The sequence below is a fragment of the Paramormyrops kingsleyae genome, chromosome 12 (assembly GCF_048594095.1).
Source record: "Paramormyrops kingsleyae isolate MSU_618 chromosome 12, PKINGS_0.4, whole genome shotgun sequence".
In the NCBI taxonomy this organism is placed as follows: Eukaryota; Metazoa; Chordata; class Actinopteri; order Osteoglossiformes; family Mormyridae; genus Paramormyrops; species Paramormyrops kingsleyae.
In genome coordinates this window covers 28,060,536-28,087,017 of record NC_132808.1, presented here as the reverse complement: position 1 = coordinate 28,087,017, position 26,482 = coordinate 28,060,536, and the positions used below count along the sequence as shown (strand labels likewise).

General features: G+C 43.4%; 2 protein-coding genes and 1 long non-coding RNA gene across 13 annotated transcripts; 1 reads left to right on the top strand and 2 right to left on the bottom strand.

Annotated features, from left to right (window-relative positions):
- Positions 1–31: 31 nt before the first annotated feature.
- On the bottom strand, positions 32–13,817 carry LOC111833545 (tryptophan 2,3-dioxygenase A-like). 10 transcript variants are annotated; one of them, XM_023791929.2, is made up of 15 exons: positions 13,227–13,375; positions 11,523–11,696; positions 5,662–5,751; positions 4,891–5,162; positions 4,563–4,662; positions 4,354–4,444; positions 4,096–4,166; positions 3,786–3,913; positions 3,180–3,366; positions 2,325–2,432; positions 2,082–2,193; positions 1,751–1,808; positions 1,580–1,659; positions 1,361–1,451; positions 32–934 (listed from the first exon to the last, which is right to left on the bottom strand). In XM_023791929.2, exons 4-15 carry the CDS (start codon positions 4,923–4,925, stop codon positions 781–783), a joined length of 1,215 nt encoding a protein of 404 aa, XP_023647697.2. In that variant the 5' UTR covers positions 4,926–5,162; positions 5,662–5,751; positions 11,523–11,696; positions 13,227–13,375; the 3' UTR covers positions 32–780. The 10 variants fall into 10 exon arrangements, with proteins under 10 accessions (XP_023647697.2, XP_072553963.1, XP_072553958.1 ...); XM_072697862.1 differs by lacking the exons at positions 4,891–5,162; positions 13,227–13,375 and adding an exon at positions 13,681–13,817 and having other exon boundaries at positions 5,662–5,857; XM_072697857.1 differs by lacking the exon at positions 4,891–5,162 and having other exon boundaries at positions 5,662–5,857.
- Positions 12,098–13,274, top strand: LOC111833592 (uncharacterized). Its single transcript, XR_002835797.1, has 3 exons — positions 12,098–12,288; positions 12,581–12,773; positions 13,135–13,274. It is a non-coding gene; the product is annotated as an uncharacterized lncRNA (long non-coding RNA).
- A 4,832-nt stretch (positions 13,818–18,649) lies between the features above and the next one.
- Positions 18,650–22,009, bottom strand: npy2rl (neuropeptide Y receptor Y2, like). 2 transcript variants are annotated; one of them, XM_023792028.1, is made up of 3 exons: positions 21,594–22,009; positions 21,049–21,201; positions 18,650–20,018 (listed from the first exon to the last, which is right to left on the bottom strand). In XM_023792028.1, the coding sequence occupies exon 3, from the start codon at positions 19,985–19,987 to the stop codon at positions 18,878–18,880; it is 1,110 nt and encodes a 369-aa protein (XP_023647796.1). In that variant the 5' UTR covers positions 19,988–20,018; positions 21,049–21,201; positions 21,594–22,009; the 3' UTR covers positions 18,650–18,877. The 2 variants fall into 2 exon arrangements, with proteins under 2 accessions (XP_023647796.1, XP_023647805.1); XM_023792037.1 differs by lacking the exon at positions 21,594–22,009 and having other exon boundaries at positions 21,049–21,218.
- Positions 22,010–26,482: the final 4,473 nt, after the last annotated feature.

Here is a 26,482-nt window from a genome sequence, read left to right as displayed (position 1 = left end):
TCCATTAATTTCTCAGTTACACAGCTAACTGAATGGAAGAGGCAATTTGGTTATATTTTATGGTTCATAGTACTCGATAGTGCCATACTTCTGATAGGACTGAGGAACCCATATGAAGTATGTAAATGTTTTCATTTATTTGCAGCAATCACATTCAATAGGTTTCCCGTCCCACAAACTCTACATTCAGACAATATGCACCGGCATTCAAGACATATTTTCTACAGATTTTGTGGAACTGATTAATCATGCACAAAAACAACCGCAATCTTCTAAAGGTATTTTTATGAACTTCAATAATATCATAAAATATTAGATGAAACACAAGGGAAAACATTAAAATACGCATTCTACCAAGAAAAAAGTGTGTACGTTGTTTTAAAGTAATCAACACTAAATAAGAAGTTTTGAAATATTTTCCTACAATATTATTTTACAGTTTAATACCTGTTCAGTATAGCCAGGACTGTAATTTCCAAATAAACATGATAATTATGTATTTAAGTATTTGCTGATTGTATATACATTAATTACAGTGTCAGAGGCTGTCTGCTTTTCTGGCTGTATTGGCAGTAGTGATGGGCAAAATGATACTTCGTGAACCATTTGCTGTATTTTTTTAACCCACTAGATGGTGCTCTCTGTTCAAAAAAGGACACATGCCCCAAAGCACCATCTAGTGGGGTCAGAAAATACAGCAAATGGTTCATGAAGTGTTATTTTGTCCATCACTAATTGACGGTATATACACAGGCTCTGGCTTGGGCGTGTTTCCACCTCCTAGTCAGAGTCCTCGCTGCTGCAGTAGGAGCTGTCACAGCACTCTGCTGTGTACAGAAAGGTGTGCACTGTTGGGTTCAGCTTCGGCACCCATTCCCGTGGTACCAAGAAAGTGGCCAAGTTGAAAAGGTCCACGAATACCTTGTAGCGATCACTTTAACAACACAAGGAAGATGGTCAATTCAGGTCCACTCACCTCAACTCCTCTGGTTTTTCCTCTAATTAATTAATATAATTAACCAAATCATTACCTCAAGTAGTCCTAATTAAGTATCCTGAGACTATTGATGGACAAAATGATGCTTCATGAACCATTCGCTGTATTTTCTGACCCCACTGCTCTCTGTTCAAAAAAGGGCACAAAGCATGCCCCAAAGCAAACCAAGAGCACCATCTAGTGGGGTCAGAAATTACAGCAAACGGTTCAAAAAGCATCATTTTGTCCATCCCTACCTGTTACAGCTCTTATTTTCTAGGTCAGACTGTATATAGCTATTCATCTTGAAAGAGTGTTAAGTATGAAGCACCCAGATTTTGATTTGAATGCAGATCAGAAACACTGTCATTTAAGCAGACGTACCTGATGGTAGAGCGTAAGTAGTGATACCCCGACGACCCTCCAGTGCCAGCCTTACTGCCAATCATCCTGTGCACTGTGCAGACGTGATTGTCTAAAACATACCAAAAAAAAAACAAGTGAGGACTGAAGAAACTGCACACGTCTGCTGCAGCTTGATATACACAAGCCAGAAAAGAGGAGTTAACACACAGCTTGCCACCACCGTGGGCAGGTACTCACATCTCCACTTCGTCATGAGAGTGTCGATGTCCATCAGGTAGGTCAAAAGCTGGAACGGGACTTGGAAGCGAGGCTCTTCCCTACAGCAGTACGGACGGGAGGCACAGAGTAAGGAAACGGAGAAATAAAACTGCATTCGCCAAGGGCCTGTGGTGGACTGCAAACTCCTACCTGTAAAAGTAGATCATCAGCGCTCCCTGCAGTGCCTTGTAAGACAGCCTTCGTTCACCTGATGCAAATACAGAAGAAAAGGATTATGGGATTGATCGGCACTGTTTGCAATCAATGACTGAACTGCAGTAAAACAATTAAAGTAAATCAAAGAACTAATAACTTCTTGTCTGCCTGCACTTTAACAATACACTACTAACCAAACCGTGAAAAATGCACGTTAATCAAATCATATTTTTTATTAGAGAAAGGCTTGATCAAGATTATGTGGATAGTCATCATTGTCCATTGTGGTGGTATTCAATAAGGAAAGGGCTACGATGTCACTGACCTTTGCTTAAAAGGTGCTCATGCCGCCTTTGGTCAAACAACGCCCTGAAGATCTCCACCTGCTTTTGATGTTCAGCCATCTGCTCCTTTGTTTCCTCCGAATCTGGTTTTTGCTGTAATAGAATGTGTACATCATCATCATCATCATCATCATCATCATCATCATCATAGCCACAGAACCCCACAGTTTGGGAAAGCAGCTAAAAACCCTCAATGCAAGCTTTTCACCCTAAAGGTTCTATACCTCAAGTTTCACCTGCTCCAGTCTCAGTCCTTCTTCGATATTTTTCTGCAGTTTGCCCCAGAAGTTGAACCCATCGTCTTCGAGGCCAGGGGTTCTCTCCAGCCATTTCTGAGCAAATTAAATCATCCAGAGAGCCTGTTGTCAAAGTGCTGCAATATAAAAGAGCAGCTTGTTCGAAGTTAAAGCAGAAAAAAACCCTGACTGGACTAAAAAATATTGACTTTTGGTGGAATAAAATGTGTTATTTCTGCTTCATTTCAAATGTGTTAGGGTCGACTCATTATATACCCTAACTGAATCGTAACAAGTCATTATCTATACATTTAAATTGAAATGGTCTCGGATATTAAACATTTTATTAGTACATATAAAATTCAATTTCTCAGGCTATAGTTTGCTCCTGATATAATCTACCAATTGGTGCCCCCAATGGAAATAGGATTTCAGATGCCCTGCTAATGGGCGAGAACATATTGAGGATCTAGCTTGTGTCCAAAAGGCTGCCTTCAGTGTGAGATATGGGTAGTGGCAGTGTTCACCACCACTAAAAACAGGCATTCATGTGGGGTTCCTAAGGTATGGGGCCCCCTGTTGGCCACAAATGGTAACACCATTTGAGGGGACACAAATAATGTAGTAGTACATGCTTACTTAATGAATTAATTAACCAGTAACTTACTGTTAGTTATGTACTGATCCCATGTTAGTGTATCATTAGTCAATGATAACAGTTCAAGTATTTCATACAGGAACTATATAACTTCATGATTGTACTTGAGTAGTAACTGAGTTACTAATTTACTTGTGCTCCCTCTAATACAGTGTGACCCACTGGGTGTGGGATGTTGACGACACCTCCACTAGCAGCAGCAGTGTGGGCTCCTGCTCAGAGCGGAGCAGCATCTCGCTCTCCTTGCCCCGGAAATGGTCCCTGTAGTGATTCCGGTTGTAGGGCACCCTCTGGCTGTCTGGAACGCCTATTTTGTTCTCCAGAAGTCTGAACTGGAGGCTCTGGAAACCAGAGGCAGGTGACAGGTACTCTCTGGATGTAAAGAAAGAAACAGCCAAGTTATGAAACACTATGGATTTAAGGAGGAGCAGCAGCTCATAACCCAGTACACTGGCACATCCACTGCGCATCCACTGTATGCCAGTGTCCAAAACTGTGGGAACACTTCCGATTTTGAGAGACTGCAAAACTTTATTCCAGTTACTTATTTAATCATCCAATGTATGCTATTTGTAAAGTCTTTAAATTGTTTGAATAAAAACCTTCGAAATGCTATTCATGTGATATTTTTAAACTGTCCTTTTTTGAATTTTTTTTGCCATTTCTTATGTCAATGTCTCAATATGTCGTACTTAAATGTTGTAGATATTTATATTCTATTTCCTACTGTTTCTCTGCACTACCACCAACGATACTCTGACTTTTGACTTTGACTGAGACCTCCTGCTTACCTGAAATCGAAAAAGTCCAGAGCTGTCATTGTCTCCAGAACCGCAAACTGATCGACCAGCAATCTGAAAATCATCACTATCCTGTTCATCCTAGTCACCACCTTCAGCATATTCCTTTCATCTCTGACCTGTAAACACACAATATTTAAGGATGTTTTTTTACAAATAACTTGCAGCCTGCGATATCTGAATTTAAGATCATTTCAAATATTGGCACTTTCTGTCTTTTTACATTAAGTCACAGTATGGAAAACCCACAATTTAACTAGTGTGGTAAACAGTGAGAATCTTAAAACTCTGCAGTACTCACATGACCGCTAATGAAAATATCTCTGACTGAGTCAAGTTCCCAAAGAATCTGTTTGAACCAGAGTTCATAAGCTGAAAAGAAAAAAGAAAAGAAACCGCTGAACACACAACCTCGGGTTAAATATTTTCTGATGGTGTACTTCAAACTGCATACAACACACTTTTTAAATAGAAGACAGGCTGAGGGAAACACTGTTTTAGTAATGAAAATTCACTAATTTAAGTGTGCAAAGCAGGTGGTAAGTTTGCGACACTCCACCTTGGTGGGTGACAATGAAGAGATGCTCATCGTGGATCTTGTTCCCCCCGAGTTCGCTCTGCAGGATTTGTGCTGACATTATTTTATCCAGCTGCAAATCAAACAACAGTCATTTTCATCTCTCGTCCTCCTGCCAGTTCACTGCTAAGTCTGTACTTGTCAGTAAAGGACACATTGACACCAGATAATTGAGGGGAGCCAGATTTTACTTGTAAATAGTCCCCGTACACCACGCCGCCCTTGGTGGCCTTGTTCACCCCCTTTTGTGAGTCGTCATCCTCCTCTTTTAGGTTCAACTTCTGCGATGATCTAGGATTCATGGGAGACGTCATTTAGAATACAACCAGGCAGTCATCAAGTTAAATGAAACTGACTGAGACGGTGACAATGGGACAATTACATGCATGATGCACATTTAAGTAAAGGAACAGAAATAAACAAGGAAGCAAATGTGATCAAACAAATATGCTATTTATACAGACGAAATAAGCCTTACAAAGTATGACCAATGAGAAACGTAAATAAAAATATACATACATATGTTTGCCTCCAAAATAAGGGCATCCGCTCATGATTAATAAAATGCTATCCAGCAGAGAGACCAGTTTTGTTTTTCTTTATCTCTGCTTCAGAATGTAACACAGCTTCGAGGAGAAATTGATTATTTAAGCATTTGCCTCGTCCAATCATTGGTCTATTTGTTGGCTCTGCCCACCAAAGGCAAGTCAAACAGGAACAATACACACGAATTTCTGTTGCTTTTTGGAATCATCTGTACTTTGCCTTTCTTATCAGAGGGAAGAGCATGTCTGTGAAGGACAAAAACGTGACGACATAAATAAATAAATAAATAAATAAATAAATGTATTTAATTTTCTATTCCAAAGATATATTTTTTAACTGTTTTTTTATTCCTAAGATTTTTTTTTTAATTATTCATCTGTATATAAATGAGTTGGTTAGCATTAACCCTTTTTCCAAAGCACTATTGGCCAGCGGGACTTTGCTGATCTACCCTCCGTTACCTTGGCCTTGCTTGAATGAGAATAAGTGCTAGCTGGTGTTCATGGTAGTTCACATTACACGACACTACACGAAGCTGTCTGATCGCTATGCCGTTCGTTTGTACGGGGTTCTCATTTGCCAGTTCTTCATCATCAGGCATCCTAAAATGTCACATGTGCAGAGCTCTGTGAGTGTAGTCACTCACAGCCACGTCTCAGAGAGCTAAACACTGGACACTGAACATGTGAGCCAGCTGGGCACAGAAAATGAAAGTTCTTCCTCACCGCAGTTATTTTAACTTACTGTATTTGCGTGAATATGGCAGCTGATCGGAAAGCTCTACAGCGGGTCGTGTTGCGAGCGCAGAGCATTATTGGGGTGCAGCTTCCAGCCCTGGAGGATTTACAGCACACGCTGCTTCAGGAAAGCCACCAACATCTGCATGGATCCCACTCAGCCATGCCACAGTCTTTTTTGAACTTCTCCCATCTGGAAAACACTACAGAGCCTTTCTACAGACTACAGACCTCAATGTTCAAAGAAAGTTTCATTTCAAGAGCTATAAACACACTTAATCAGTCCATGTTCTGCCAGTAAAACTGTTTGTACTCACAATTACCTCACTGTAAACTTTGCACTACAACTGTAACATTGCACAACCTGAGTCATTTTATAAACCTTTTGTACTATATGTACGGTATGTGTCACGTCAGGTCAGGTGAAGCCCAGACACTCAGACTCCTTGCTCAGTCTCTTGAGACCCTCCATTGACTCAAAAATCATCGCATCACGGGCAAAGTCAAGATCAGTGAGTCTTATTTCACCAACAGTTGTCCCATAACCGCTGGACCCCACGACCCTGCCCAACACCCAGTCCAGGCAAGCACTGAACAGAGTAGGCGCAAGAACACATCCCTGATGAACCTCAGAATCAGCTGGGAAAAAATGCAGAGGTTCTGCCTCCTCTCTGCACTCACAGTACCAGCCATGATGTCTAGCAACTTCGAGGAGATCCTGCAAAGTCTCAGGATGTCGCAAAAGGCAGCTCAGTCAACCGAGTCGAAGGCTATATGAGAATCAAGAAAGACTGCAAAGAAACTACTGATATTCACGTTTGTGCTTGATGAGAACCCTCAGTGCCAGGATGCGCTCGATGGTAGACCTTCTAGGCGTAAGACCAGGCTGCTCCGGTCACTGGTAGGCAAGCAACTCATCACGGATCCTGCTGAGGATGACTCTAGCAAGGAACTTTCCCGGTACAGAGAGCAGTGTTATCCCCCTGTAGTTGCCACAGTCCTGGTGATCACCTAGGACAGTGGTCACTAACAGGCGGACCGCGGTCCGGGTCCGAACCCAGAAGCTGTCCCATACGGACCCGGACTGACAGCCAAAACATTTAGTTATTATTTAAAACCTGACGGGGCGCTTTTATTTTAACCGGCGCATTCACTCTCCAGTGGTCTCTTCTCTTCCAGGGACGAGGCTCCTGAGGACTCTTCCCCATCCCCTTCATCAAACGTTCAGCCTTCCCGGGCCGCTCCCATGGAGACCAGACAAGAGTTCCGTCTGCTTTATCGGAGCTGTATTTTTTGTGGTATTTGGAGTGTCAATCCTGCCACCAACCTCCATTTTTTTCCAGAAAGTTGGAGGACCACTTCCAGGGCCAGATGCAGTTTAACGTCATACTCATGACAGAGCACTATATATGCACACTGTACTTAGGTTTTCATATTGTATATTTTTACTGTTTTACCATATTATTTTTTATCATTTTATAGGAAGAGTACTAAATGGAGGAATTTCACATTGAATCTCATTGTACTGTACAATGACAATAAAGGAATTCAGTTCAATTCAATACTAGCTGTCTGGGAATTTCTTGGGTCCATCCGTAAGCCAGTTGTCCAACCAAATGCCAGGAGATTGGGCTGCATGCCACACCTACCAGACAGGACTTTCCCCTCCAAGCCTCACATCACGTCTGACGCAGTGTAAACATAAACAATTTCAGAAACGTAAACTCCGCACCAAATTTCAAGCTGCTATCCCCGCAGTGCTGTCTGCGTGCTAATAGCAAAGGCAAATAATAATGCTAACCCGAATGCTAAGCCTTATGCTAACCCTTATGCTAACCCGAATGCTAAGCCTTATGCTGACCCCCCTTAACCTTACTATAATGCAGAAGGGGCAGCCCAAAAACATAGTTAGGCGAATCGGTGAGTGAAATGGTAACAACACAGTTACTGTTAAAAAAAGTCCAGTTTACTCGCTAATGCTTAAATTGCAGCCAAATATTAACCGCGTCATTATTACAAAATTGGATCATTTCATAATTTCAAAATAAATAACTCTTCAAACTGAGTTGGCCAGAGGTAAAGAGTAAATATTTAAAGTTTGGTTAATTAGTAAACTTCTCTATGAAGCACCTGAAAATGGCTGCATAGAAACATAAAGAACATGTTAGTTTACAACAACCTTCACCTGCTAACAAAATCTTTCCTCCAAAATTGACTACAGGACAACTGGTGGCTCAAATTTCACACGGATTTTTCACATGTGGGTTTAAATCTCTCTCCAGCTCACAGGCACATATATGTATTTTTCAGATATTATTAAAATGTTATGCAACAATAGAATTAAAGGAGGTCTATATAACCCTACACTTAAGTAGATGATGGATGGATGGATGGGTGGATGTACGGACTATTAAAAAGGTCTCATTGCCATATTACATTAGTGTATTTGCAGGATACTCGCCACAGATCCAAATTATTTTAACCCTTTGTGGTGCCATGATTAAATTAAGTGCGACTGCCTTCATCTGTTGGGTCCGCACACATCTATCCTTTCAACTAGGGTTCATTCATTGCCCAAAGTTCATGTTTGACTGCTTGAATTCTACTGCCAGTCTTGCACAACCGTTTTTTTGGCTGTTTAAATAGATTTGCCTTGTGAGATTAACTGAAATTTGTTAGCGTGTTAGCCTGTGTTGTTTCATAACAAGCTAAAGGTCATTCTTGTCACATGATACGTATCCAGATTCCTGCACCGCAGAAGAAGCCTGAGTATACCAACCCCACACCCCAGGTCATCATCTACAAGGATTACTGCAATTTTCCTTCGGAGGGAACATAAACGATGTTTGTACCTGAAAATAATTGGCACCGTGTGATTCCTTGTGATCATTTTTGTTCGTTTCCATATTTCTGAATAAATATTACAGCGACTAGTGAATTCCAAGCTGACAACAAAGACTTTCTTCCCCTTGATACTGAGATAAGCCATAGATATGAAATGAGATTTGATTTGTGTCTGCTACTGTTTATTTAGTGCTTAGAATACATGAGCCGACCACAAAGAGGCTTACAGGACAGACAGGAACCACACAGAGATGTGAGAGATTTGACTGGATGATTAGAAGCTCCATTTACTTAGAATTTCTGCTTCTCATAAAAGAGTGAACAATAAACAACAAATTACCATTTTGATTGCAACTAATCAGACTTTTCATGGTCTATGGTTAAACTGTAAAACGCAAGACAGCAATAATGAATCAGAATTTTAAAAATGTACGCATTTCACTCATTTACAAGAAATTCAACGAGTTTTAGAAAACTAAACAAACTATAAGTAGCAAACAAATGTTCATTTTACTATTCAAGTTTAAAAGAAAACTGCAAACCAAAAACCATATTAAAAAGTTCTCACATTAATCAATTTAGCAAATACCTTGCTCCGAGCGCAAGACAGTGACATGTTTAATATCTAATAAACACTTTCTCAGCATTTGTATATTTTATGTAAATACACCAGGTTCAGCCTCACGCAGAGCCAGTATCACAATATCATCGTGAATCCGACACTGTTACAGACTAACACTGCAGTGAAGCAGGGTTGGTCAGCTTGCGGGAGTAAGATTTACAGTTTAAGACACATTTACATGAAAGTAAAAATTTTATTACCTTGAAAATAGTCTGTAGGGTTCACAAACAACCCCCAACACTTTTCATGCAGCTAAAGTTAGGCTTATAATATAAATTTACCATGAGATTTCTTCCGTGACCAAGAGAGCATGAAAGCGTGAGTATCACGCAGCTCACGCCAGATGCTACGATGCAGGACGGCGCAGACGGGAACAAGGTGACAATCCGCTTACGGCTCCAAGACAATATAAGGGGCTTATTAACAAACAGAATACAAGCGGGAAAATACAAAATAAAAGGACCGTCAGGGGTCAAAATAAAACAAACAAACAAACAAACGGGGAAAACAAGAATTAGCCATATAATTCAACTCAACACAGTGAGCAGGACCAGACTTAGGGGACAAAGTACTGACCACACAGCAACATAACTCAATGACTGACTAAGGACCTGAGCACATCCAGGCACTTAAATATACAGAAACACCAGGGCAAACAAGGAACAGGTGAGGCAGATTACAAATGAGCCTGAAATTAAGGAACCTTAAACCAAAACTGCAAACTAGGAGGAGCAGCATAAACGGCTGAGTAAACTAGACAAAAACCAAAATCAAACAGGACAAAAGCAGGGAAAGCTATACAGGGAAGTAAAATAACTACAATACTAGGAACTACACAAATCAATAATTAAAAAAAAACAGGTGAAGCTGGTTCCAAACCAGCCTCAAACCCATGACCAGGAGATCTGCAATCTGAGCTGTATACTCAGCCCGTTGAGCTATGCAACAGGCTGGGAAATAGGGAGTACACACTGGGACTGAAGGACAAGAGATAGGATGGAGAACGGGACGGCCAGCGACACCTGCTGGCCAAACGGGGAGGAGACACGACGGGCAGGTTCAGATGGTACGGACCTTGACACCAGATGCGTGAGAGTTGGCAGCCCTGAATAAATGCAGTCCTTTTACATATTTCAGGACAGTATTTCTCATTCTCTGCTACCACCCCGGCGTACTAAATATGAAGACAATGATCACAACGCTGACTGAGCTCACACCAGATATGGAGGCACTGGGTCATTATATTTCTACAAACACGACCCACCGTCTGCTTATCGCTCCTTTCCAGATAACACACAGGGTACATTTTGTTCCCAGGGTCAATGACTCTGCTATGTATTATTTTAGGCAAGAAATCAAACCAAACCAAAACAAACCAATCCAGAACAGCCAAGATGATTATACACGTGTTTTTTAACTGAACGTGTGAAAGTTTAATGCCTACCACAAGTGGGATGCCGGTGCCATACATGTGGGTGAATAATCATGCTTGGCATGGACAGAAAACTGCTTAATCAGCACTTTCAAAAAGACATCGTTTCAAGCCCTTTTTCCGCTCTGACTCCCTTTCCTCCATCGTTTCAGACCCCTATTCCGCTCTGACTCCCTTTCCTCCATCGTTTCAGACCCCTATTCCGCTCTGACTCCCTTTCCTCCATCGTTTCAAGCCCTTATTCCGCTCTGACTCCCTTTCCTCCATCGTTTCAGGCCCCTATTCCGCTCTGACTCCCTTTCCTCCATCGTTTCAGGCCCCTATTCCGCTCTGACTCCCTTTCCTCCATCGTTTCAGGCCCCTATTCCGCTCTGACTCCTTTTCCTCCATCGTTTCAGGCCCTTATTCTGCTCTGACTCCCTTTCCTCCATCGTTTCAGGCCCCTATTCCGCTCTGACTCCCTTTCCTCCATCGTTTCAGGCCCTTATTCCGCTCTGACTCCCTTTCCTCCATCGTTTCAGGACCCTATTCCGCTCTGACTCCCTTTCCCCCATCATTTCGGGACCCTATTCCGCTCTGACTCCCTTTCCTCCATCGTTTCAGGCCCTTATTCCACTCTGACTCCCTTTCCTCCATCGTTTCAGGCCCTTATTCCGCTCTGACTCCCTTTCCTCCATCGTTTCAGACCCCTATTCCGCTCTGACTCCCTTTCCTCCATCGTTTCAAGCCCTTATTCCGCTCTGACTCCCTTTCCTCCATCGTTTCAGGCCCCTATTCCGCTCTGACTCCCTTTCCTCCATTGTTTCAGGCCCTTATTCCACTCTGACTCCCTTTCCTCCATCGTTTCAGGCCCCTATTCCGCTCTGACTCCCTTTCCTCCATCGTTTCAGGCTCTTATTCCGCTCGGACTTATTTTCCTCCGTTGTTTCAGGCCCTTATTCCGCTCTGACATCCTGAACTGTTGCCTTACCACTGTGTCCTCAGTCGGGGAACCGCGACTGCTGGAGCTCAAAGGGCTGCCATGGTAACTAGAGTGTCACGAGGCGGTGCAGCAGCACTTCTGTGGCTCCTCAGCTGACATGTGCTACCGCGTCTGCATCTTGCCGGCAAATTCCACACGACAGTCTGTGTTGCTGTGGCCTTCCTGCACAAAACCAGAGAACAAAATAAACACTAGTCAGCTAAAAATAAAATGTATCTAAGGGTATTCTAACTACAGAAACTCATCTCATTTTATTCTGACACTGGGATTTATCAAGTTGGAAGAAATGTCCACCTGCTCTAGAGACTCCATCTCCTGAGTTTGTGGCTTAGAATGCAGAGATATATGGCAGTGATGGATACATGAAAATATATTTAAAAAATCTTTTGACATATGTGTATTACTAAAAAAAATATACGCTTATACCGTATTACGGAGAACGGATGTTTCCTGAAATCCCAAAGCAGTCGCAATGCAAACTATAACCAATAGAGGGAGCTACTCTATTGCTTATTGTAGGTCTGAAACCCACAAAGCCACTTTTCTGCATTGACAATATTTATTACTCTCCGGCCGGCACGTTTTATGCCGTTTTCACCCAATTTAAAGACGCTACCTCAGCAGTTCTGGTTAAATTGTCTCACAACAGAGTATCTTTAGAGAAACTGCAACTTCCCATTGACACCAGTGCTGAAAACACCAGTTTGACCAGCTCAAGCTGGTTGACCAATTTGTGACAGTTGACCAGTTTAAGGTATGATGGTTTGACGGTTTAGCTAGCCACACCAACATAACCAACTGGTCACTCACCCAGTTAGACCAATAAAACGTGGCAATCTTAGACCAGCTAAAATCAGGTATACCAGCACAAGCTGGTTTTTAGCATAGACCATACCAGCATGACCAGCATAATGCTTTCTGTTTATACCAGCATATGTTGTGTTTTGGTGCTGGTGGACCAGCATCATTAAAAAGATATTGCTGCTGGATATGCTAGTGCACCAGCACCATTAAAATAATGCTTATCTATGCTGTTCTTTTTCCAGCAGGGTTTTCCTACCTATAGGCCTATCCCGTCTTCATGACAATTGATGCAACAAGAGAAAACCCGCGAGTATGGAAAGCTCGCTTCAGTGAAGGTCTGTTCACGTAGCAGGGCGGCTGTGTGCCCGACGTTAGGCCTTACAGTGCTCAGCCGTGACGGAGGTAATGAGCGGCGTTCCGGAGCGCGCACAGCCGGTAAGAAGCGCTCGTTACTGCGGTGCGGGGAGCGGGCAGAGCCGCCGCTTTCGGGGGCACTCAGTCAATTTAAAACAGCCTCAGCTGTTTCCCGGAACCACATCATTGATAATAATGAATTAATTTATATATCAACAAAGAGCATCTTAAAATTACATCTCACTTGGGTTACACCCCGAAGAGTACACAGCATTATAATATCGCGGGAAAGCGATATTCGTAAATTAATCCTATTAATTACCTGCTATTAGTATTAATTTGGTGCTTACTAACATCGTATCAGTGCGATCCCAGGGGTCTGAAACTGGTTTGGGGTCACCGGCATTACAGGGACGCCCTTGTCTTTCCCCATTTTGCTTAGGAGACGTTAACAGACGCAAACCCTCCTGTTGATTGGAAAAGAAGCAAAGCAGAGCGACCGGCCCCGTTATCACGACACGGAGAAGCGGAGACCTGCAGGAGACGGCGGCGATCGGAGAAACGCGCCCAGCGCCAGACGAGCAATGCGGGAGAAGCAGGCCGGCGAAGGGCGGAGCCTCCAGCCCGCCTGTGGACCGGCGGCAGATTTACTGCCTTCTGACGCCACTATCTCCCTCCTTATCTTTGCCTGTCATCGCCTTCGCCTCAAGATGCAAATCGGATCTTCCTGACTTAAGAGCCGAGGCGCAGTGTCACCGTGCCGGACGGAACATAATAACTATGCATCTGCAGGGCAAAATGCTTCCGTTGTTGGCAACATAACTTTATTTTTCCTGTATTGATTTTTTTGTTGTTGTTGCATAATTTCATGAAATATATTTACACAAGCCCAATCTCCTCTAATCATCATTAACCTGCGCATAAAAACCAGGTGACTTATAATCATCGTCAGTAATAATTAATATAGGTTACATTCATGCAAACTCACCTTTACCACGCTTTATATGGCACCTACGGCCAAGAGGCCAGACGCTATTAAACTCTGACATTTTGTCTTGCCTTCATTATAGTTCTCCGATAGCCTCCCGTTTCATGTGCCGTATTGTTTTAAAGGTGCAGGACAAACAAGACGGAGACTTTCGGCGGGAAATTGCTTTTTATCGCCGGCAAAGGCATCTTACTGCTCGGCGTCAGATACTGTGATAATGTCTCGTGGGAGGCTTTTTTCTGATAGTAGTGGAAGTTTATCTTTTCTGTCAGATTCAGTGGTGAACACCTTGTCTGTATCAGCTGATGAACTGTTGTAAGGAGAGAAGCTAATCTTAATATGGATCAGTGCTGGGGGTCTCAAGTATAAGCTCTCGGCTGCCTGCCCTGTGACAGTGGCCCAGGAGTCGTGGTTTATTAACGGTTGGCACTGGAAACAGGCTACATGCCTGACAAATGGCAAAGTTATCAGAGCTGGCCTGAATTTCATGCTCCTCTTCAGCACTACATCCCCTACGTAAGGAAGAGCATCTTCTCACATCTGTAATGTCTGTGACACTAACGGGGTACTCAGTACACCATGTACAGGCAGCCAGTGGGGAACATGGCCAACTTTAACCCTTTCTTCATCTTTCCATTCATATCTTACCATTGTTATTTTCCATCCTAATCCATCCATCCTCACCTATCCTTCCTCATCTTTCCATCCTCATCCATACATCCACCATCCTCATCTATCATTAAACATCCATTCTCATCTATCACCCTCATCATCCTCATCTATCCATCCTCATCTATAACCCTCATCCATCCTCATCTATCATTATCCATCCATCTCATCTATCACCCTCATCTATCCATCCTCATCTATCATCCTCATCCATCCATCCTAGTCTATCATCCTCATCCACCCATCCTCATCTCCTTTCATTGAATCTAGATGTAATCTAACTCTGAAATGAATCAGATCACCATCAGTGAGAGTATAATCATCTATCACAGATCCTTCTTAAATCCATTTCTATATTCTGCAGTAAAAAAAATCGTACTTTTTATTGTACAATATATCCCTTTTTGTGAATGTTCACAGGAGGGTAATGTTATAACATACGTTAAGTATTCCATGGATCCATCTTCTAAACACTTATCCAGTGCAGGTTCACGTGATGTAAAACATCCCATTCTGAATTTCATATTTTTCCATTTTAATTGCACATATTTGCTTCTATGACAAAATGGAGCTCTAAAATCTGTTTTCAATCACTTGTGAATAAACCTTTTATCTAATTTAACATTTTTTGATATCTGAAAAGCCGTTCCTTTTAGTTAGCTAGCATGGATTCCTGCTTTCATGAGCAGATTATGTTTATGGGTGAATAGTGCAGCACAATATAGCACCACTAACAGGTAATGCAAATATTTTAAGTATTATTTTGTGTATTTCATTTTCCACCGTGGTGGTTGGGTAAATGAGAAGAGAATCCGACGAAGAGCCCTGCCGAAGTCCTTGAAGGAGATCTCTCTCAAGCTTTTGAAAGATTCATGAATAATGAATACAGGAACACAAATAGCCTCGTCACTCTAGTGCAGAACTTACAGCCATTGACCCAGAGTTTGCCTCATACTATGTATACAAATATGGCCGTAATGGTGCAAGAGTTTCACTGCAATTAAACTGATAAGTCTGCAGATGAATGGGGAACATCAAAGGAGATATTAATAAGCCATCATTGTGACTGAATGATTTCTGAATGTGATTCTTCTTTGAGAAGCAGAACGGCTGATTGGACAGTGCGTCGAGAGAGACCGACATAGACAGGATAATGTTCTCTTACCCACACAGCGCGTCCCCCTCCCAGGTCAACGAGGCACCACAACTGACAAAAATATCCCCCTGATCCAGCCGCCCAGAAGAATCGCAGTGCCTTAAACGAGCTCTGGCGTTATGGGGTATGACCGACATGTTCTCGGTGCCCTGCTCTGCGTATGAATTACGCCACGCTTCCTGTAATGGCTGTCTGTGGCAATAGAGGTCTGCATGTAGACAGCCCCAGCAAACGAATGAGCGGACTGGCTCATGCCAGGTATCATGAACACAGACACGCACCTCCTGCGTCTTGACATGGCTCCCAGACGCTCCCCTAATTGATGTGGTGGCGGCCATATTTACTCTGCAGCATCTGGAAGAAGCCGGCAGAATATGTAGAGCTAATGAGTAAGCTCCTGCCTGGCCACTGTCCTGAGGCGGTGGCGGGGGGGGGTTCTCGGTGAGTGTGGACTGGAATACCGTTCAGGCGCTCCTGGGATAGGCTTCAGGCCTGACCCCGTGACCCCTCAAAACGCCTAAACCAGTTATAAGCCAGTAATAAGCCTGTAATGTGGATCTTACCCTTAAATACTCCTGTAAGGGGGGGTGCAGCGGGTGGGACAGCACATGAGGTCTCTGCGCCTGTGAGCAGAAGGTGACTGACTCGAATCCCACCCTTATCGGCCCTTAAGCATCGCCCCCCCCCCCCCCCCCCGATAATCGCCCCCCCCCTCCTGTGCTTGGACCCAAGCATCGCTCTCAGCTGTATATACAGAATATGGACAAACATATTGGGACACGACCAGTTAATGACTGAATTCCGGTGTTTCATTCTGACCCATTGCTGAAGGTGTATAAAATCAAGCACCAAGCAGTGCAGTCAGGCAAACAAGGTCCATAAAGACGTGGCCGGGTGAATTTGGTGTGGAGGAACTTGACCGGCCCACACAGAGCCCTGACCTCAACCCCATCAAACACCTTTGGGATGAACTAGAACGGAGATTGCGAGCCAGACCTTCGTGTTCAACACCAGTGCCTGACCTCAGAAATGCTCTCTGGGATGAATCGGCAAAAATTTCCACTGACACACCGGGTTAAAGAAAGTGATGGTTAGATGCAGGTACTATTATACAGGAGCCATCTGTCTGCTTTTAAGTTACTTAGAAGATTCAAGCACAGTCCCACCTGCATTGAAGTGCGAGAAAAGCGTGGGAAAATCTGCGTCTGGAATGGTAAGTAGCTCACAATTAAGCGCAAAGCAAACTGCCACACATCCTTACACTGTATTAATGTCCTGAAACTCACGGGCTCTGCATTCCGTGACTCACCCATAAATTATTATCTAATTTTCCTCGCTCATTTAGTTCATTAGGTCAGAGTCCATTTAACACCATTATGTGACCCGACCCAAAGAGGAATTAACCTCTACTGACCATGTAGTCCTTCACCTCTAATTTATGGTAGCCGAACAAATTATTTTAAAAGTGAGATTTACCAGCCAAAAAATGATTTTTTAAGTGATTGATGGATTTAATGCATGAATCCCAGGCCAGAACCTGGTCCCGCATCAAAGAGCCACATCGTCTGGGCAGTTCCATTAACTGAACGAGACCGGGCCCTTTTATCCAAAGCATCTTTTGCACCATCCTTCGCTCTCGGCGAGGGGGGGCTGGCACCCCGGCTGCTGCCTCTTGCCCCCCCCCCCCCCCCATTTATCTGAGCACTTTGGGATTAGCATGCGCCTGCCGCCCTGGGATGTCCAGATTCAGCACTCAAGCTTGGATCCGTCCCCTCGGACCTCCGGGGAGACTCTCAGCTCCCTGTGGGCTGTAGCCGTCCACCTCTGTGGATCCTGGTGCATCACTACGTCACCGTTTACACTCTTATGATTAACGGAATAATTACTAATAAACCCTTAACGACCTACATAAAACAAAACTATTTCAATTCTTTTTCAACATCATTATAAAGTGGATGCAAAACAATTTGATTAGTATCACGCAATTAACATTTTAAAGTGTATATTTAATTATATACCTAAGAAAAATAATATTATTGTATTATTTTATTAAACGCCTGTTGGAGCAGTGTGGGGCTCAGTGGATTAGGGCTCTGATGCTGCTGCGGGCCCTTGGGCGAGGCCCCTAATTGCCCCTGGGGCAGCAGACAAATGCCTAACCCCAGGCCGTGACCCCAGACTTGTGCTGCACTTGCGTCTGTGTGTCTCAGGGAGAGCAAGATGGGACAAGCGAAAAGACCATTTCCCCACGGGGATCAATATCATTATTCTATTCTATAACAAACAAAAGATTTGCTGTGTGGCTTGAGATATTTAATGTGTAAACATTTCAAAGTACGCAGCAGCATTCATGAAGCTGACTCGCTATAGACAGTTGAGAACACTTGGTTAATTTTGCAAAACAGTTACATTTGCAATTAGGTTATTTAAGGTAACTCAGGTTACGGCAGGGTTCCTGCTCCCAAATTAAAACCACAGGTTAGATTAATGAAACTTGCTAAGATTTTAATCTTTAATACCAATTTAAATGGAAAAAGTGCATGTCTTTTTATAATTACTGTGGATATTACCTAAACTGAATCGATGCCTTCTCTTGTCGGATATATTTGTATAATTCAATATTGCCCTCCAATTTCCTCTGTATCCTTGATAATGTGTTCTCCCAAACTAACAGTGATTTATTATGCATCAGGCTATTTATTCATTATTTAGGCTAAAAGCTGGAATCCTCGTCAATGATGGCTAATGCTTCACGGTTGCCACATTTTAATAGGAAAATTGTTCTAAATGTACATTAGGCATTCTATACATTTTCACGGTGTGATGTCATTTTTCTTTTTTCGACCCGTTATCTGCAGTTCTGAATTGCATTATTGTAAAGCCGGGATGGAGAAATCATTAGACATAATTACTTCAAATAAGAGTCATCGAACAATTCATTATATATTATGGGCCACATGGAATGGACTGGAAGAGGTTGAAATTATAAATTAACTGTAACTTAGTAAGAATTTCAAGTACAGTCCAGAATAGCATTTGCAGAAATACATTTTGCACTCTCTTCTAGTTCTGCTCTGAATTCCTGCTCTTTTCAAGTGCGTTTTTATTACTGGTTGACTGATACGCACCAGATGGGAAAACACATTCAAAATAATATCGTTTTATTCGGAGAATCATTTTGCATGGTTTGCGATTGTTTTTGCACATTTACACACTAGATTTGAACATGTACATTAATTTCACAGCAGTGACCAAACCATATATACACGGTAAAGCAGGAGAGAGCGAAGCACCACAGCAAGCCAATACATCGTGCATCCAAAGGAATTTACAGTGGCAAAAATATCATTCAGCAGAATTCAAGCCATACGTTTAAACATTTGTAGCATTTAAGTTCGGGTCTTGTGACTCTGGTGGCCCTTTGGCATGGACTCTGCTGTGCGCCTCCTGCTGGACAGAGCGGAGTCTGCGCTCGCATTTGAACACCGCTGTGAAAGCCGCCCTGTAGTTGTTGTTCATCCAGCCGTAAAGGATGGGGTTGGCGAAGGTGGAGCACATGGCTATGATGTGGAACATCGTGTAGAGCAGCTTGAAGTCCTTCATGTCCAGCACGCTGCTGTCGATGTCGGTAGCCAACTGGAAGGCGTGGAAAGGCAGCCAGCTGACTGCAAAGACCACCACCATGGTGACCAGCATCTTGGTGGTCTTCTTCCGCCTGTGGTGCCGGTCGTTCCTCGCCCCCGGGCTGACGTGATTCTTGAGTTTGCTCCAGATGCGTACGTAGGCGAAGGAGATGATTGACAGGGGGAGCACGTACTGCAGGATGACCGCGGAGATGCTGTAGACGGTGCCGTCCCTGTTGCTCCCGGGCCACTTCTCCGTACACACCTGGATGGACTGATCCGGCGAGAAGTCGAATGTGGTGTATTCCCGGAAAATGGCCAGCGGACTGGCCAGCACGGCGCTGATGGTCCACGTTATGCCGATCACCACAAAGCACATCTCCTTGGACATCTTGGTCTCCAGGTGATACACTATGCACCTGTGTCGGTCTAAGGCTATGACGTTCAAGGTTACCGTGGAAACGTGCACTGCCAGACCCTGGGCGTAGGGCAGCATGAAGCACAGGACCTGTCCGAACTTCCATTCTTCCAGGAGGGTGTAAACCAGGGTGAACGGTAAACACAGCGTGTTCACCAGCAGATCGGCCACCGCCAGGTTAGCTATGAAAAAGTTAGTGACCGTGCGCAGCGTCTTGAACTTGTAGACCACGTAGATGACCAGGGAGTTTCCGACGACCCCCAGCAGGATGATGGTGCTGTAGGCTAGGATGAGCACCACCTGCACTCCCACGAGCTTCGTGCTGTCCTCCAGGGCGCCCTCGCTCAGCACCGATGACGTGGACGAGCAGCACTTGCTGGAATTTGTGTCCGACCCAAAAAGGTCGTCTTGGGTGACGTTGGCCTGGCTCTCGGGCTCCATTGGCTGGCCTTAGGCACGCAGCCCACACAACCTGGAAACACAGGTGAGTCACCACGCGTCTGACTAGGTACAACTCTGCTCAATAATAAGTTTGATAGCACCTCAACTCTTTGAGGATTTTTGTGCCTATTATAACTTGCAGCCCATTATTATTTATTGGATTAAACTGTGTTCGGGATTAAAATGAACCCTAAGTGATTTATTTAGAGAGAATCAGGCACTGCTTAAGATATGTGCCTCACTAATATACAATTTGAGCTGTCCTAATAGGCCTACACAACGTGAAAAAAGTTAATAGCGCGCGTTTCGTTAGTAATTATCGATCGTACATGCAAAGTGATAAAAGAGGATTTATGGCATTTATAAAGGTGATTTAGCATCGTTTTAATACGACCCATTGCGCGATCTTGTAATTACAAAAGATTGAAGCGGAAATAAATTTGAGTCGTTGGATGCTGAACGGACATAGAAATTTGAATAACAGATTTCTGAGCAAGTCGTGTCTGTAAATTTGTGTATTTTAAATGAATAACAATCGTGCATGCCCCATAAAATTTTAAGCATTTATGTAACAAGGATTTGTGCTTAAAATTTAAGAGCTGCTTTGTGAAATTCATACGGGAAAATTATAATAAAGTTCAGGCTCAGATATGTCCATATAAACTTGCATTTTAAACTACATAATTTACGTAGAGTGTAACACACGCCCCTCATTACGGTCAGCCGCCTAACGCTTTGAGCGCAGAAAGCAAAAAAAAAAAAAAAAAAAAGCAGTTTAATATTTATACACCTGTTATAAGTTAGGGTGAGATTTACCGGGATTTACTGTAACCTGTATACCCCTACCTGCTTATACATTTCAGAAGGCGTCCATCAAAATAAACATCAATGATGAGGAATAAGAAATTAATGTTTTCAAAAACGATTACAATGACGGCACTGATGATGAGGATGATAATGATGAGGAGGAATGCGCGTGTTGATTGTTCATTGCATTATCATCGTTAATTTCAATCAACGCGAACGCTCAGACGGACAAACTGGGAGGTATTTATACTCACCTATCGCCAGGACTGTTTAGCAAAGCATGTTCCACTGTAGCTGGAGTTAAGAGCTACAGGGCGTCTGATGGCGTTGCAATCCGCCCGAAATGCGCCTTTCCTCCGAGGCTCCCGCCACCAGCAGCCTGCATCCCCGCATCCCGGAGATACTGGCTGAGCAGCAAAAAGCCACCAAGTTTATGGAGAGCGGAGGCTGAGTGACAGGCGCGCCCACACCGCCTCTGAGCGCCCCAGTTAATGCACTGATGAAATGTCCACCGATCAAAAGCTTTTTTCTTTTGCTATAATTACATAGAAGTGTCATATAAAGTGACAAGTGTGCTGTCTGTCACTCGATCGTAATTCAGCGGCTTGAATGCGTGTACTTCGCGATTAATCATTTGTTTCGCACAAGGAACAAAGTACCATGAATGAGTGCGATACTACTACTACTGTTATTATTGGTGTTGTTGTTTTTAAGCCAGATCCCTTGGTTTATCCGTTGCTCAAAGTTAATGCAGCTGTTTTAATAATACCTGATAATTTCGCGTCAACGTGTTACTTACCGGGTGATGGATCACCGTCCAGCTCTCTGAGGGACTTGCGTATGACCGCAGCAGATTGGTGCTCACTCCTGGGGATGACATTCTCCCACTTGGTGGGGAGGCTGTCTTCATGCGGCCATGAACGAGCACTAAATAGAGCAGCCTGCACAAATCCATCAGAAGCTTTAAGGTGTGTCTGCATCTCCCATGATCCCTAGGAAGTCATGTTCATTTGTCCAGCCTGTTCTCCCAAATCTGCTTGTCCAAAGGGGTATCAACACAATCAGTAGGAGACACCATGGACAGGATGTCATTCCATCACAAGACACACACACATTAAGGACAGTTTAGGGTAAATCTAGCTGAACTGCGCTTGTCTTTCAGCTGTATGTATCTATCAGAACACGAGAGACCCCCAAATAAACATAGGAAGACATGGAAAAGCACCCACAAAACCACAGAGATGGGCACATCGTACATCCTGATCAGACAGGAAGCCACATCGTACATCCTGATCAGACAGGAAGCCACATCGTACATCCTGAACAGACAGGAAGCCACATCGTACATCCTGAACAGACAGGAAGCCACATCGTACATCCTGAACAGACAGGAAGCCACATGATAGATTTATTACAGCCACTGTTTTTCTGCTCTGGTCCTAAATTACAGCCAGATCTGCATGCGATTGTTCCTGTCAGGCACCGAATCAGCAAACTCTGTTCATCGTTTTATTGTCCTGAACCAGTTACCATGGTTTATGGGTGAATCTCAATACTAAGAACGCACAGATCATACTTGTGGTCTTGGCAAGACCGGTCTTGCTAACTTGCCTCACATGAATGAACTTGGGGCGTAATGAATCATGGGATTTGTCTCATTTGGCAAGGATGCAACTGATGTATAGTTGTTATTCGAAACGGGGCAAGACTGACATCCGCGGATTTTTACTGTCCTCTGTACATCTGTTTTTGAGTATTGGAACTGGTCCTTTGCAATGGAAGATGATGTAAAACGGGTATGAGAGAACACGAGAATGGCCAAGTATGCATATTGAGAAACAGCTTATATTCTACGTACATGAGAAGAATTGCAGGAACTGATTTCCTTTATAGCCAAACTCAATAAAGCAAAGACAAACAGTTAATGACAAAGTGACGGAAATTTATATATCTGCCCCTTGGATCCTTTCAAACATTGTTTCACAGTATTATTGTCTTCTGGGCAGGTTGGAAAACCAGTTTATCTCTCCACTGGATTTTGGGCTTCCATACATGTGGACATTAGTCTGTCAGCACTGGATCACTGTGAGGCAGGGCACTGTTCCTGTACTTCCTGGTAGCCTCACACCCTGGGAGAACTCTCTCAAAATAATCAAACATCTCTGCCCAGATACATACATGTAGGGTCAGCCAACCCCTTCAGGGTTAAGGGCCTCGCTCAAGGGCCCAATGGAACAGGACGGCACCAAACCACAGTACCGGCTGGATGTGGACAGAGTGGTCACCTGGTGCGATGGTAATAACCTCCTACTCAGCACTACAGAAACCCTTTACGCTCCCATTCAGATTCCTGGGAAGACTCATTCGCAGCTCTCTGAAATGACACTCCAGCATGGATTATATCATCTGGAAGAAAAGTACTACAGACACAGTACTTCCTCAGACAGTAAAATTCAAAGCCAACCCATCCCTGCTGATCAGATTCTCCATCATCTAGAGCATCCAAACATTATACTCTGTAAGGCAGCGCAGAGCACCAGACCTGGGCCCATTATTTCCAAGGTTTCTGTGACTGTGGCGCTGACCTCCCCTCCCTCTACATCCATCTCACCTCCAATGAGATCACCTCCAATGAGATTACCTCCAATGAGATCGCCTCCATTGAGATCGCCTCCAATGAGATCGCCTCCATTGAGATCGCTTCCATTGAGATCGCCTCCAGTAAGATCGCTTCCAATGAGATCGCCTCCATTGAGATCGCCTCCAATGAGATCACCTCCAATGAGATCGCCTCCATTGAGATCGCTTCCATTGAGATCGCCTCCAGTAAGATCGCTTCCATTGAGATCGCCTCCATTGAGATCTCCTCCAATGCGATCACATCCAATGTGATCGGCTCCATTGAGATCGCCTCCAATGAGATCGCCTCCATTCAGATTGCCTCCAATGAGATCACCTCCAATGAGATCACCTCCAATGATATCCCCTCCAATGATATCCCCTCCAATGAGATCGCCTCCATTCAGATTGCCTCCATTGAGATCGCCTCCAATGAGATCGCCTCCATTGAGATTGCCTCCAATGAGATCGCCTCCATTGAGATTGCCTCCAATGATATCCCCTCCAATGAGATCGCCTCCAATGAGATCCCCTCCAACCCCTCGCACACTGACCCCGACCAGCTCCAGCTGCTCCCACACGGCAGATGACTCAGATCCCTGCTATTAAAAGCCATTCAGGAGCAGCTCCTTCCAGATTGCTATCAGGACATTGACCAGCTAAGAAGTCACTGCACCTCCATACCCGCATTTGCATAATTGCCTCCTTAAACCTCACATGGTGCCTTTATAAATACTCATCACTTAGTAGCACAAGCTCTTATCCAGTCATTTCTACTCATTCCTGTTAATGCGTGATAGTTGCTCCTTCCTATTTGCTTCTTTCTTTGTGTATCTCCACCATGTGTATGTATGTCCATGCATATATACACTGAAGTATATGGCCATTATAGACTACATCTGGAACCTCAGCTCAAAGTATTTTTATTGTAACCTTCAGCTATATGATGCATGGCTCATACACTGAGATGGAATATCGATCTCGTTGGTTGTAGTGCAAAAGGAAGGTAGTAAATAGAGATGACTGTCTACAGCCAACACCAGCTCGTCCCATGTCACTCATAATATGAGTCACTTTTTTATATGCAAAAATACTGATCATTTTAGGTATAGTGGGTAACAACACATCACTTTCATTGTACAGTTTCCTACCAATAAATCAGGCACCAGCTGGTGCCGAAAAACATCTTCTCCCTGAGAAAGATCAGAATCCAAAACCCTGTTGGACCCTAACCTTCACTGCAGTGTCCTGACATGCGTCGCCGAAGGTCCATTTGCTGCACAGCTTCCATTAATATGCTGCGTTTGGCTTTGATCTGACTGCACAGCGCAGTGGCTCACTGGGAACCTCCATAATGGACATTAAATAAACCGACAGGAGTGGCAATTCGCTTAATGCGATGCACCGTGAGAAGTCAAAGATTTTCTTTAACACGAGACCTTTGAACAGGACCGGAGCTGTATAAAACCTCATTAGCCTGCTGGTGTGACATTTGGCTCGCTCACTGCACCGCGCCGGGAACCCCTGTCTGCACGCAGAGTTGTCTGCTGCTCTGCACTGCACTTTCAGCATTTAGTGCTGTGTGCTGTGGCCACTTACATGTGGTATGTTGGCCCCGAGGCAGCAGAGAAGGGGCAGAAATTAAGCTAAAACAGGTGTTCAAACGTGGTCACTGTAAAGGAATCCCGAGATTACAGCTACAATATACATTTTCAGTGTCTCTGTGTATCTGCAGATGCTGAGAATTATTTTTTCAGTTGACTTTCTTTGTTACATAACCTTTAATATATTATAATTATTTATTTATGAGATTTATTGGCATGCCACAGTTATACAATTTTAAAAAATACTGTATTTTATAATTCAGTCCGTTTGATGAATGGTGGGCATCCCAGCCTTAAATATTCACAGTGCTGCCCTGTTTTTCAGAAATGGAGGGATGACTTGTGTTATGCTAAATCCATTTGCTGGCCCACAGAGAGACTGAAGTGAATCTGCGTGAAACAGCATTACACAGCACAGCGCGATGCCTCGAAGGGAAACCATGAACGCAGAATTACACAGCACAGCGCGATTCCTCGAAGGGAAACCATGAACGCAGCAATACACCTGCTTTTACAGTTGAATTTTGATAGGCATTTCATGCATTTCTGGTGAGGAAAATGGACATTTTCCTGTTTTGATTAACAAAACCTGGAGCCTTCACTGGGAAGCCAGCAAACAGCTGTGCTTGGCACATTCATACGTCACAGACGTCCTTCACTTATTATCTGAAAGAGGTGAATCATATCAGGTCAGTCTTTTGAAATATGAAGTTTCATTCAAAACAGTTCAAAACAGCCACCAGGTTTAGTTAACATACATCTTGATTTTTTCCCACTCCAGTTCCCGGAACGATGACACAGACTACTTTCATTATGATGTGTGAAGGTCTGTAATAATATTCTATGTTCTTAAAATTCTGAGCACTTTCCATAAAAAATGTAACATTTAACATTTGCTTCTGCTTTCCAAATTATACAGGAAAATGTTTTAATGTTTTTTTGTTTAATTCTCATTATCGTTTTTCATTAAATAGGCCGCCATTCACATTTTCCAAATAACATTTTTGTTTAGTTTAATCACGCACACAATATTTTCATAGCTGAATGACTTATGGATCGTCTCCCAGGAAAAGCTGAGTGATTCCAGAATGCATCTCTTTCACACCATTTTACCTTCACAGTTAAATGGTCTCTCATTCATATTTTAACTAGTTTTCTGTCATCTCCATAATACCAGAAGTGATTTATTTCAGTTTTATTGCCAAAGAATTAGACTTAATAGAACCATGAACCATGCAGGATTCAATAACCTTCTTTACTTAAAACGTGCAGGATAATCTAACTGCCATTAAACTGAAACCCAACTGCTGTGCATTTTTCCAAAAGTCATTATTGCAAAGTCAAACCATAACTTTTGCACTGGGTGGCTGGGTTAATTAGTGACTAAGAAAGGTGACCTAGGTCTGAAGAACTCTATTCAGGGGCAGTTTATAAGACAAAACAACCCTGCTATGTGCAGTTGTGC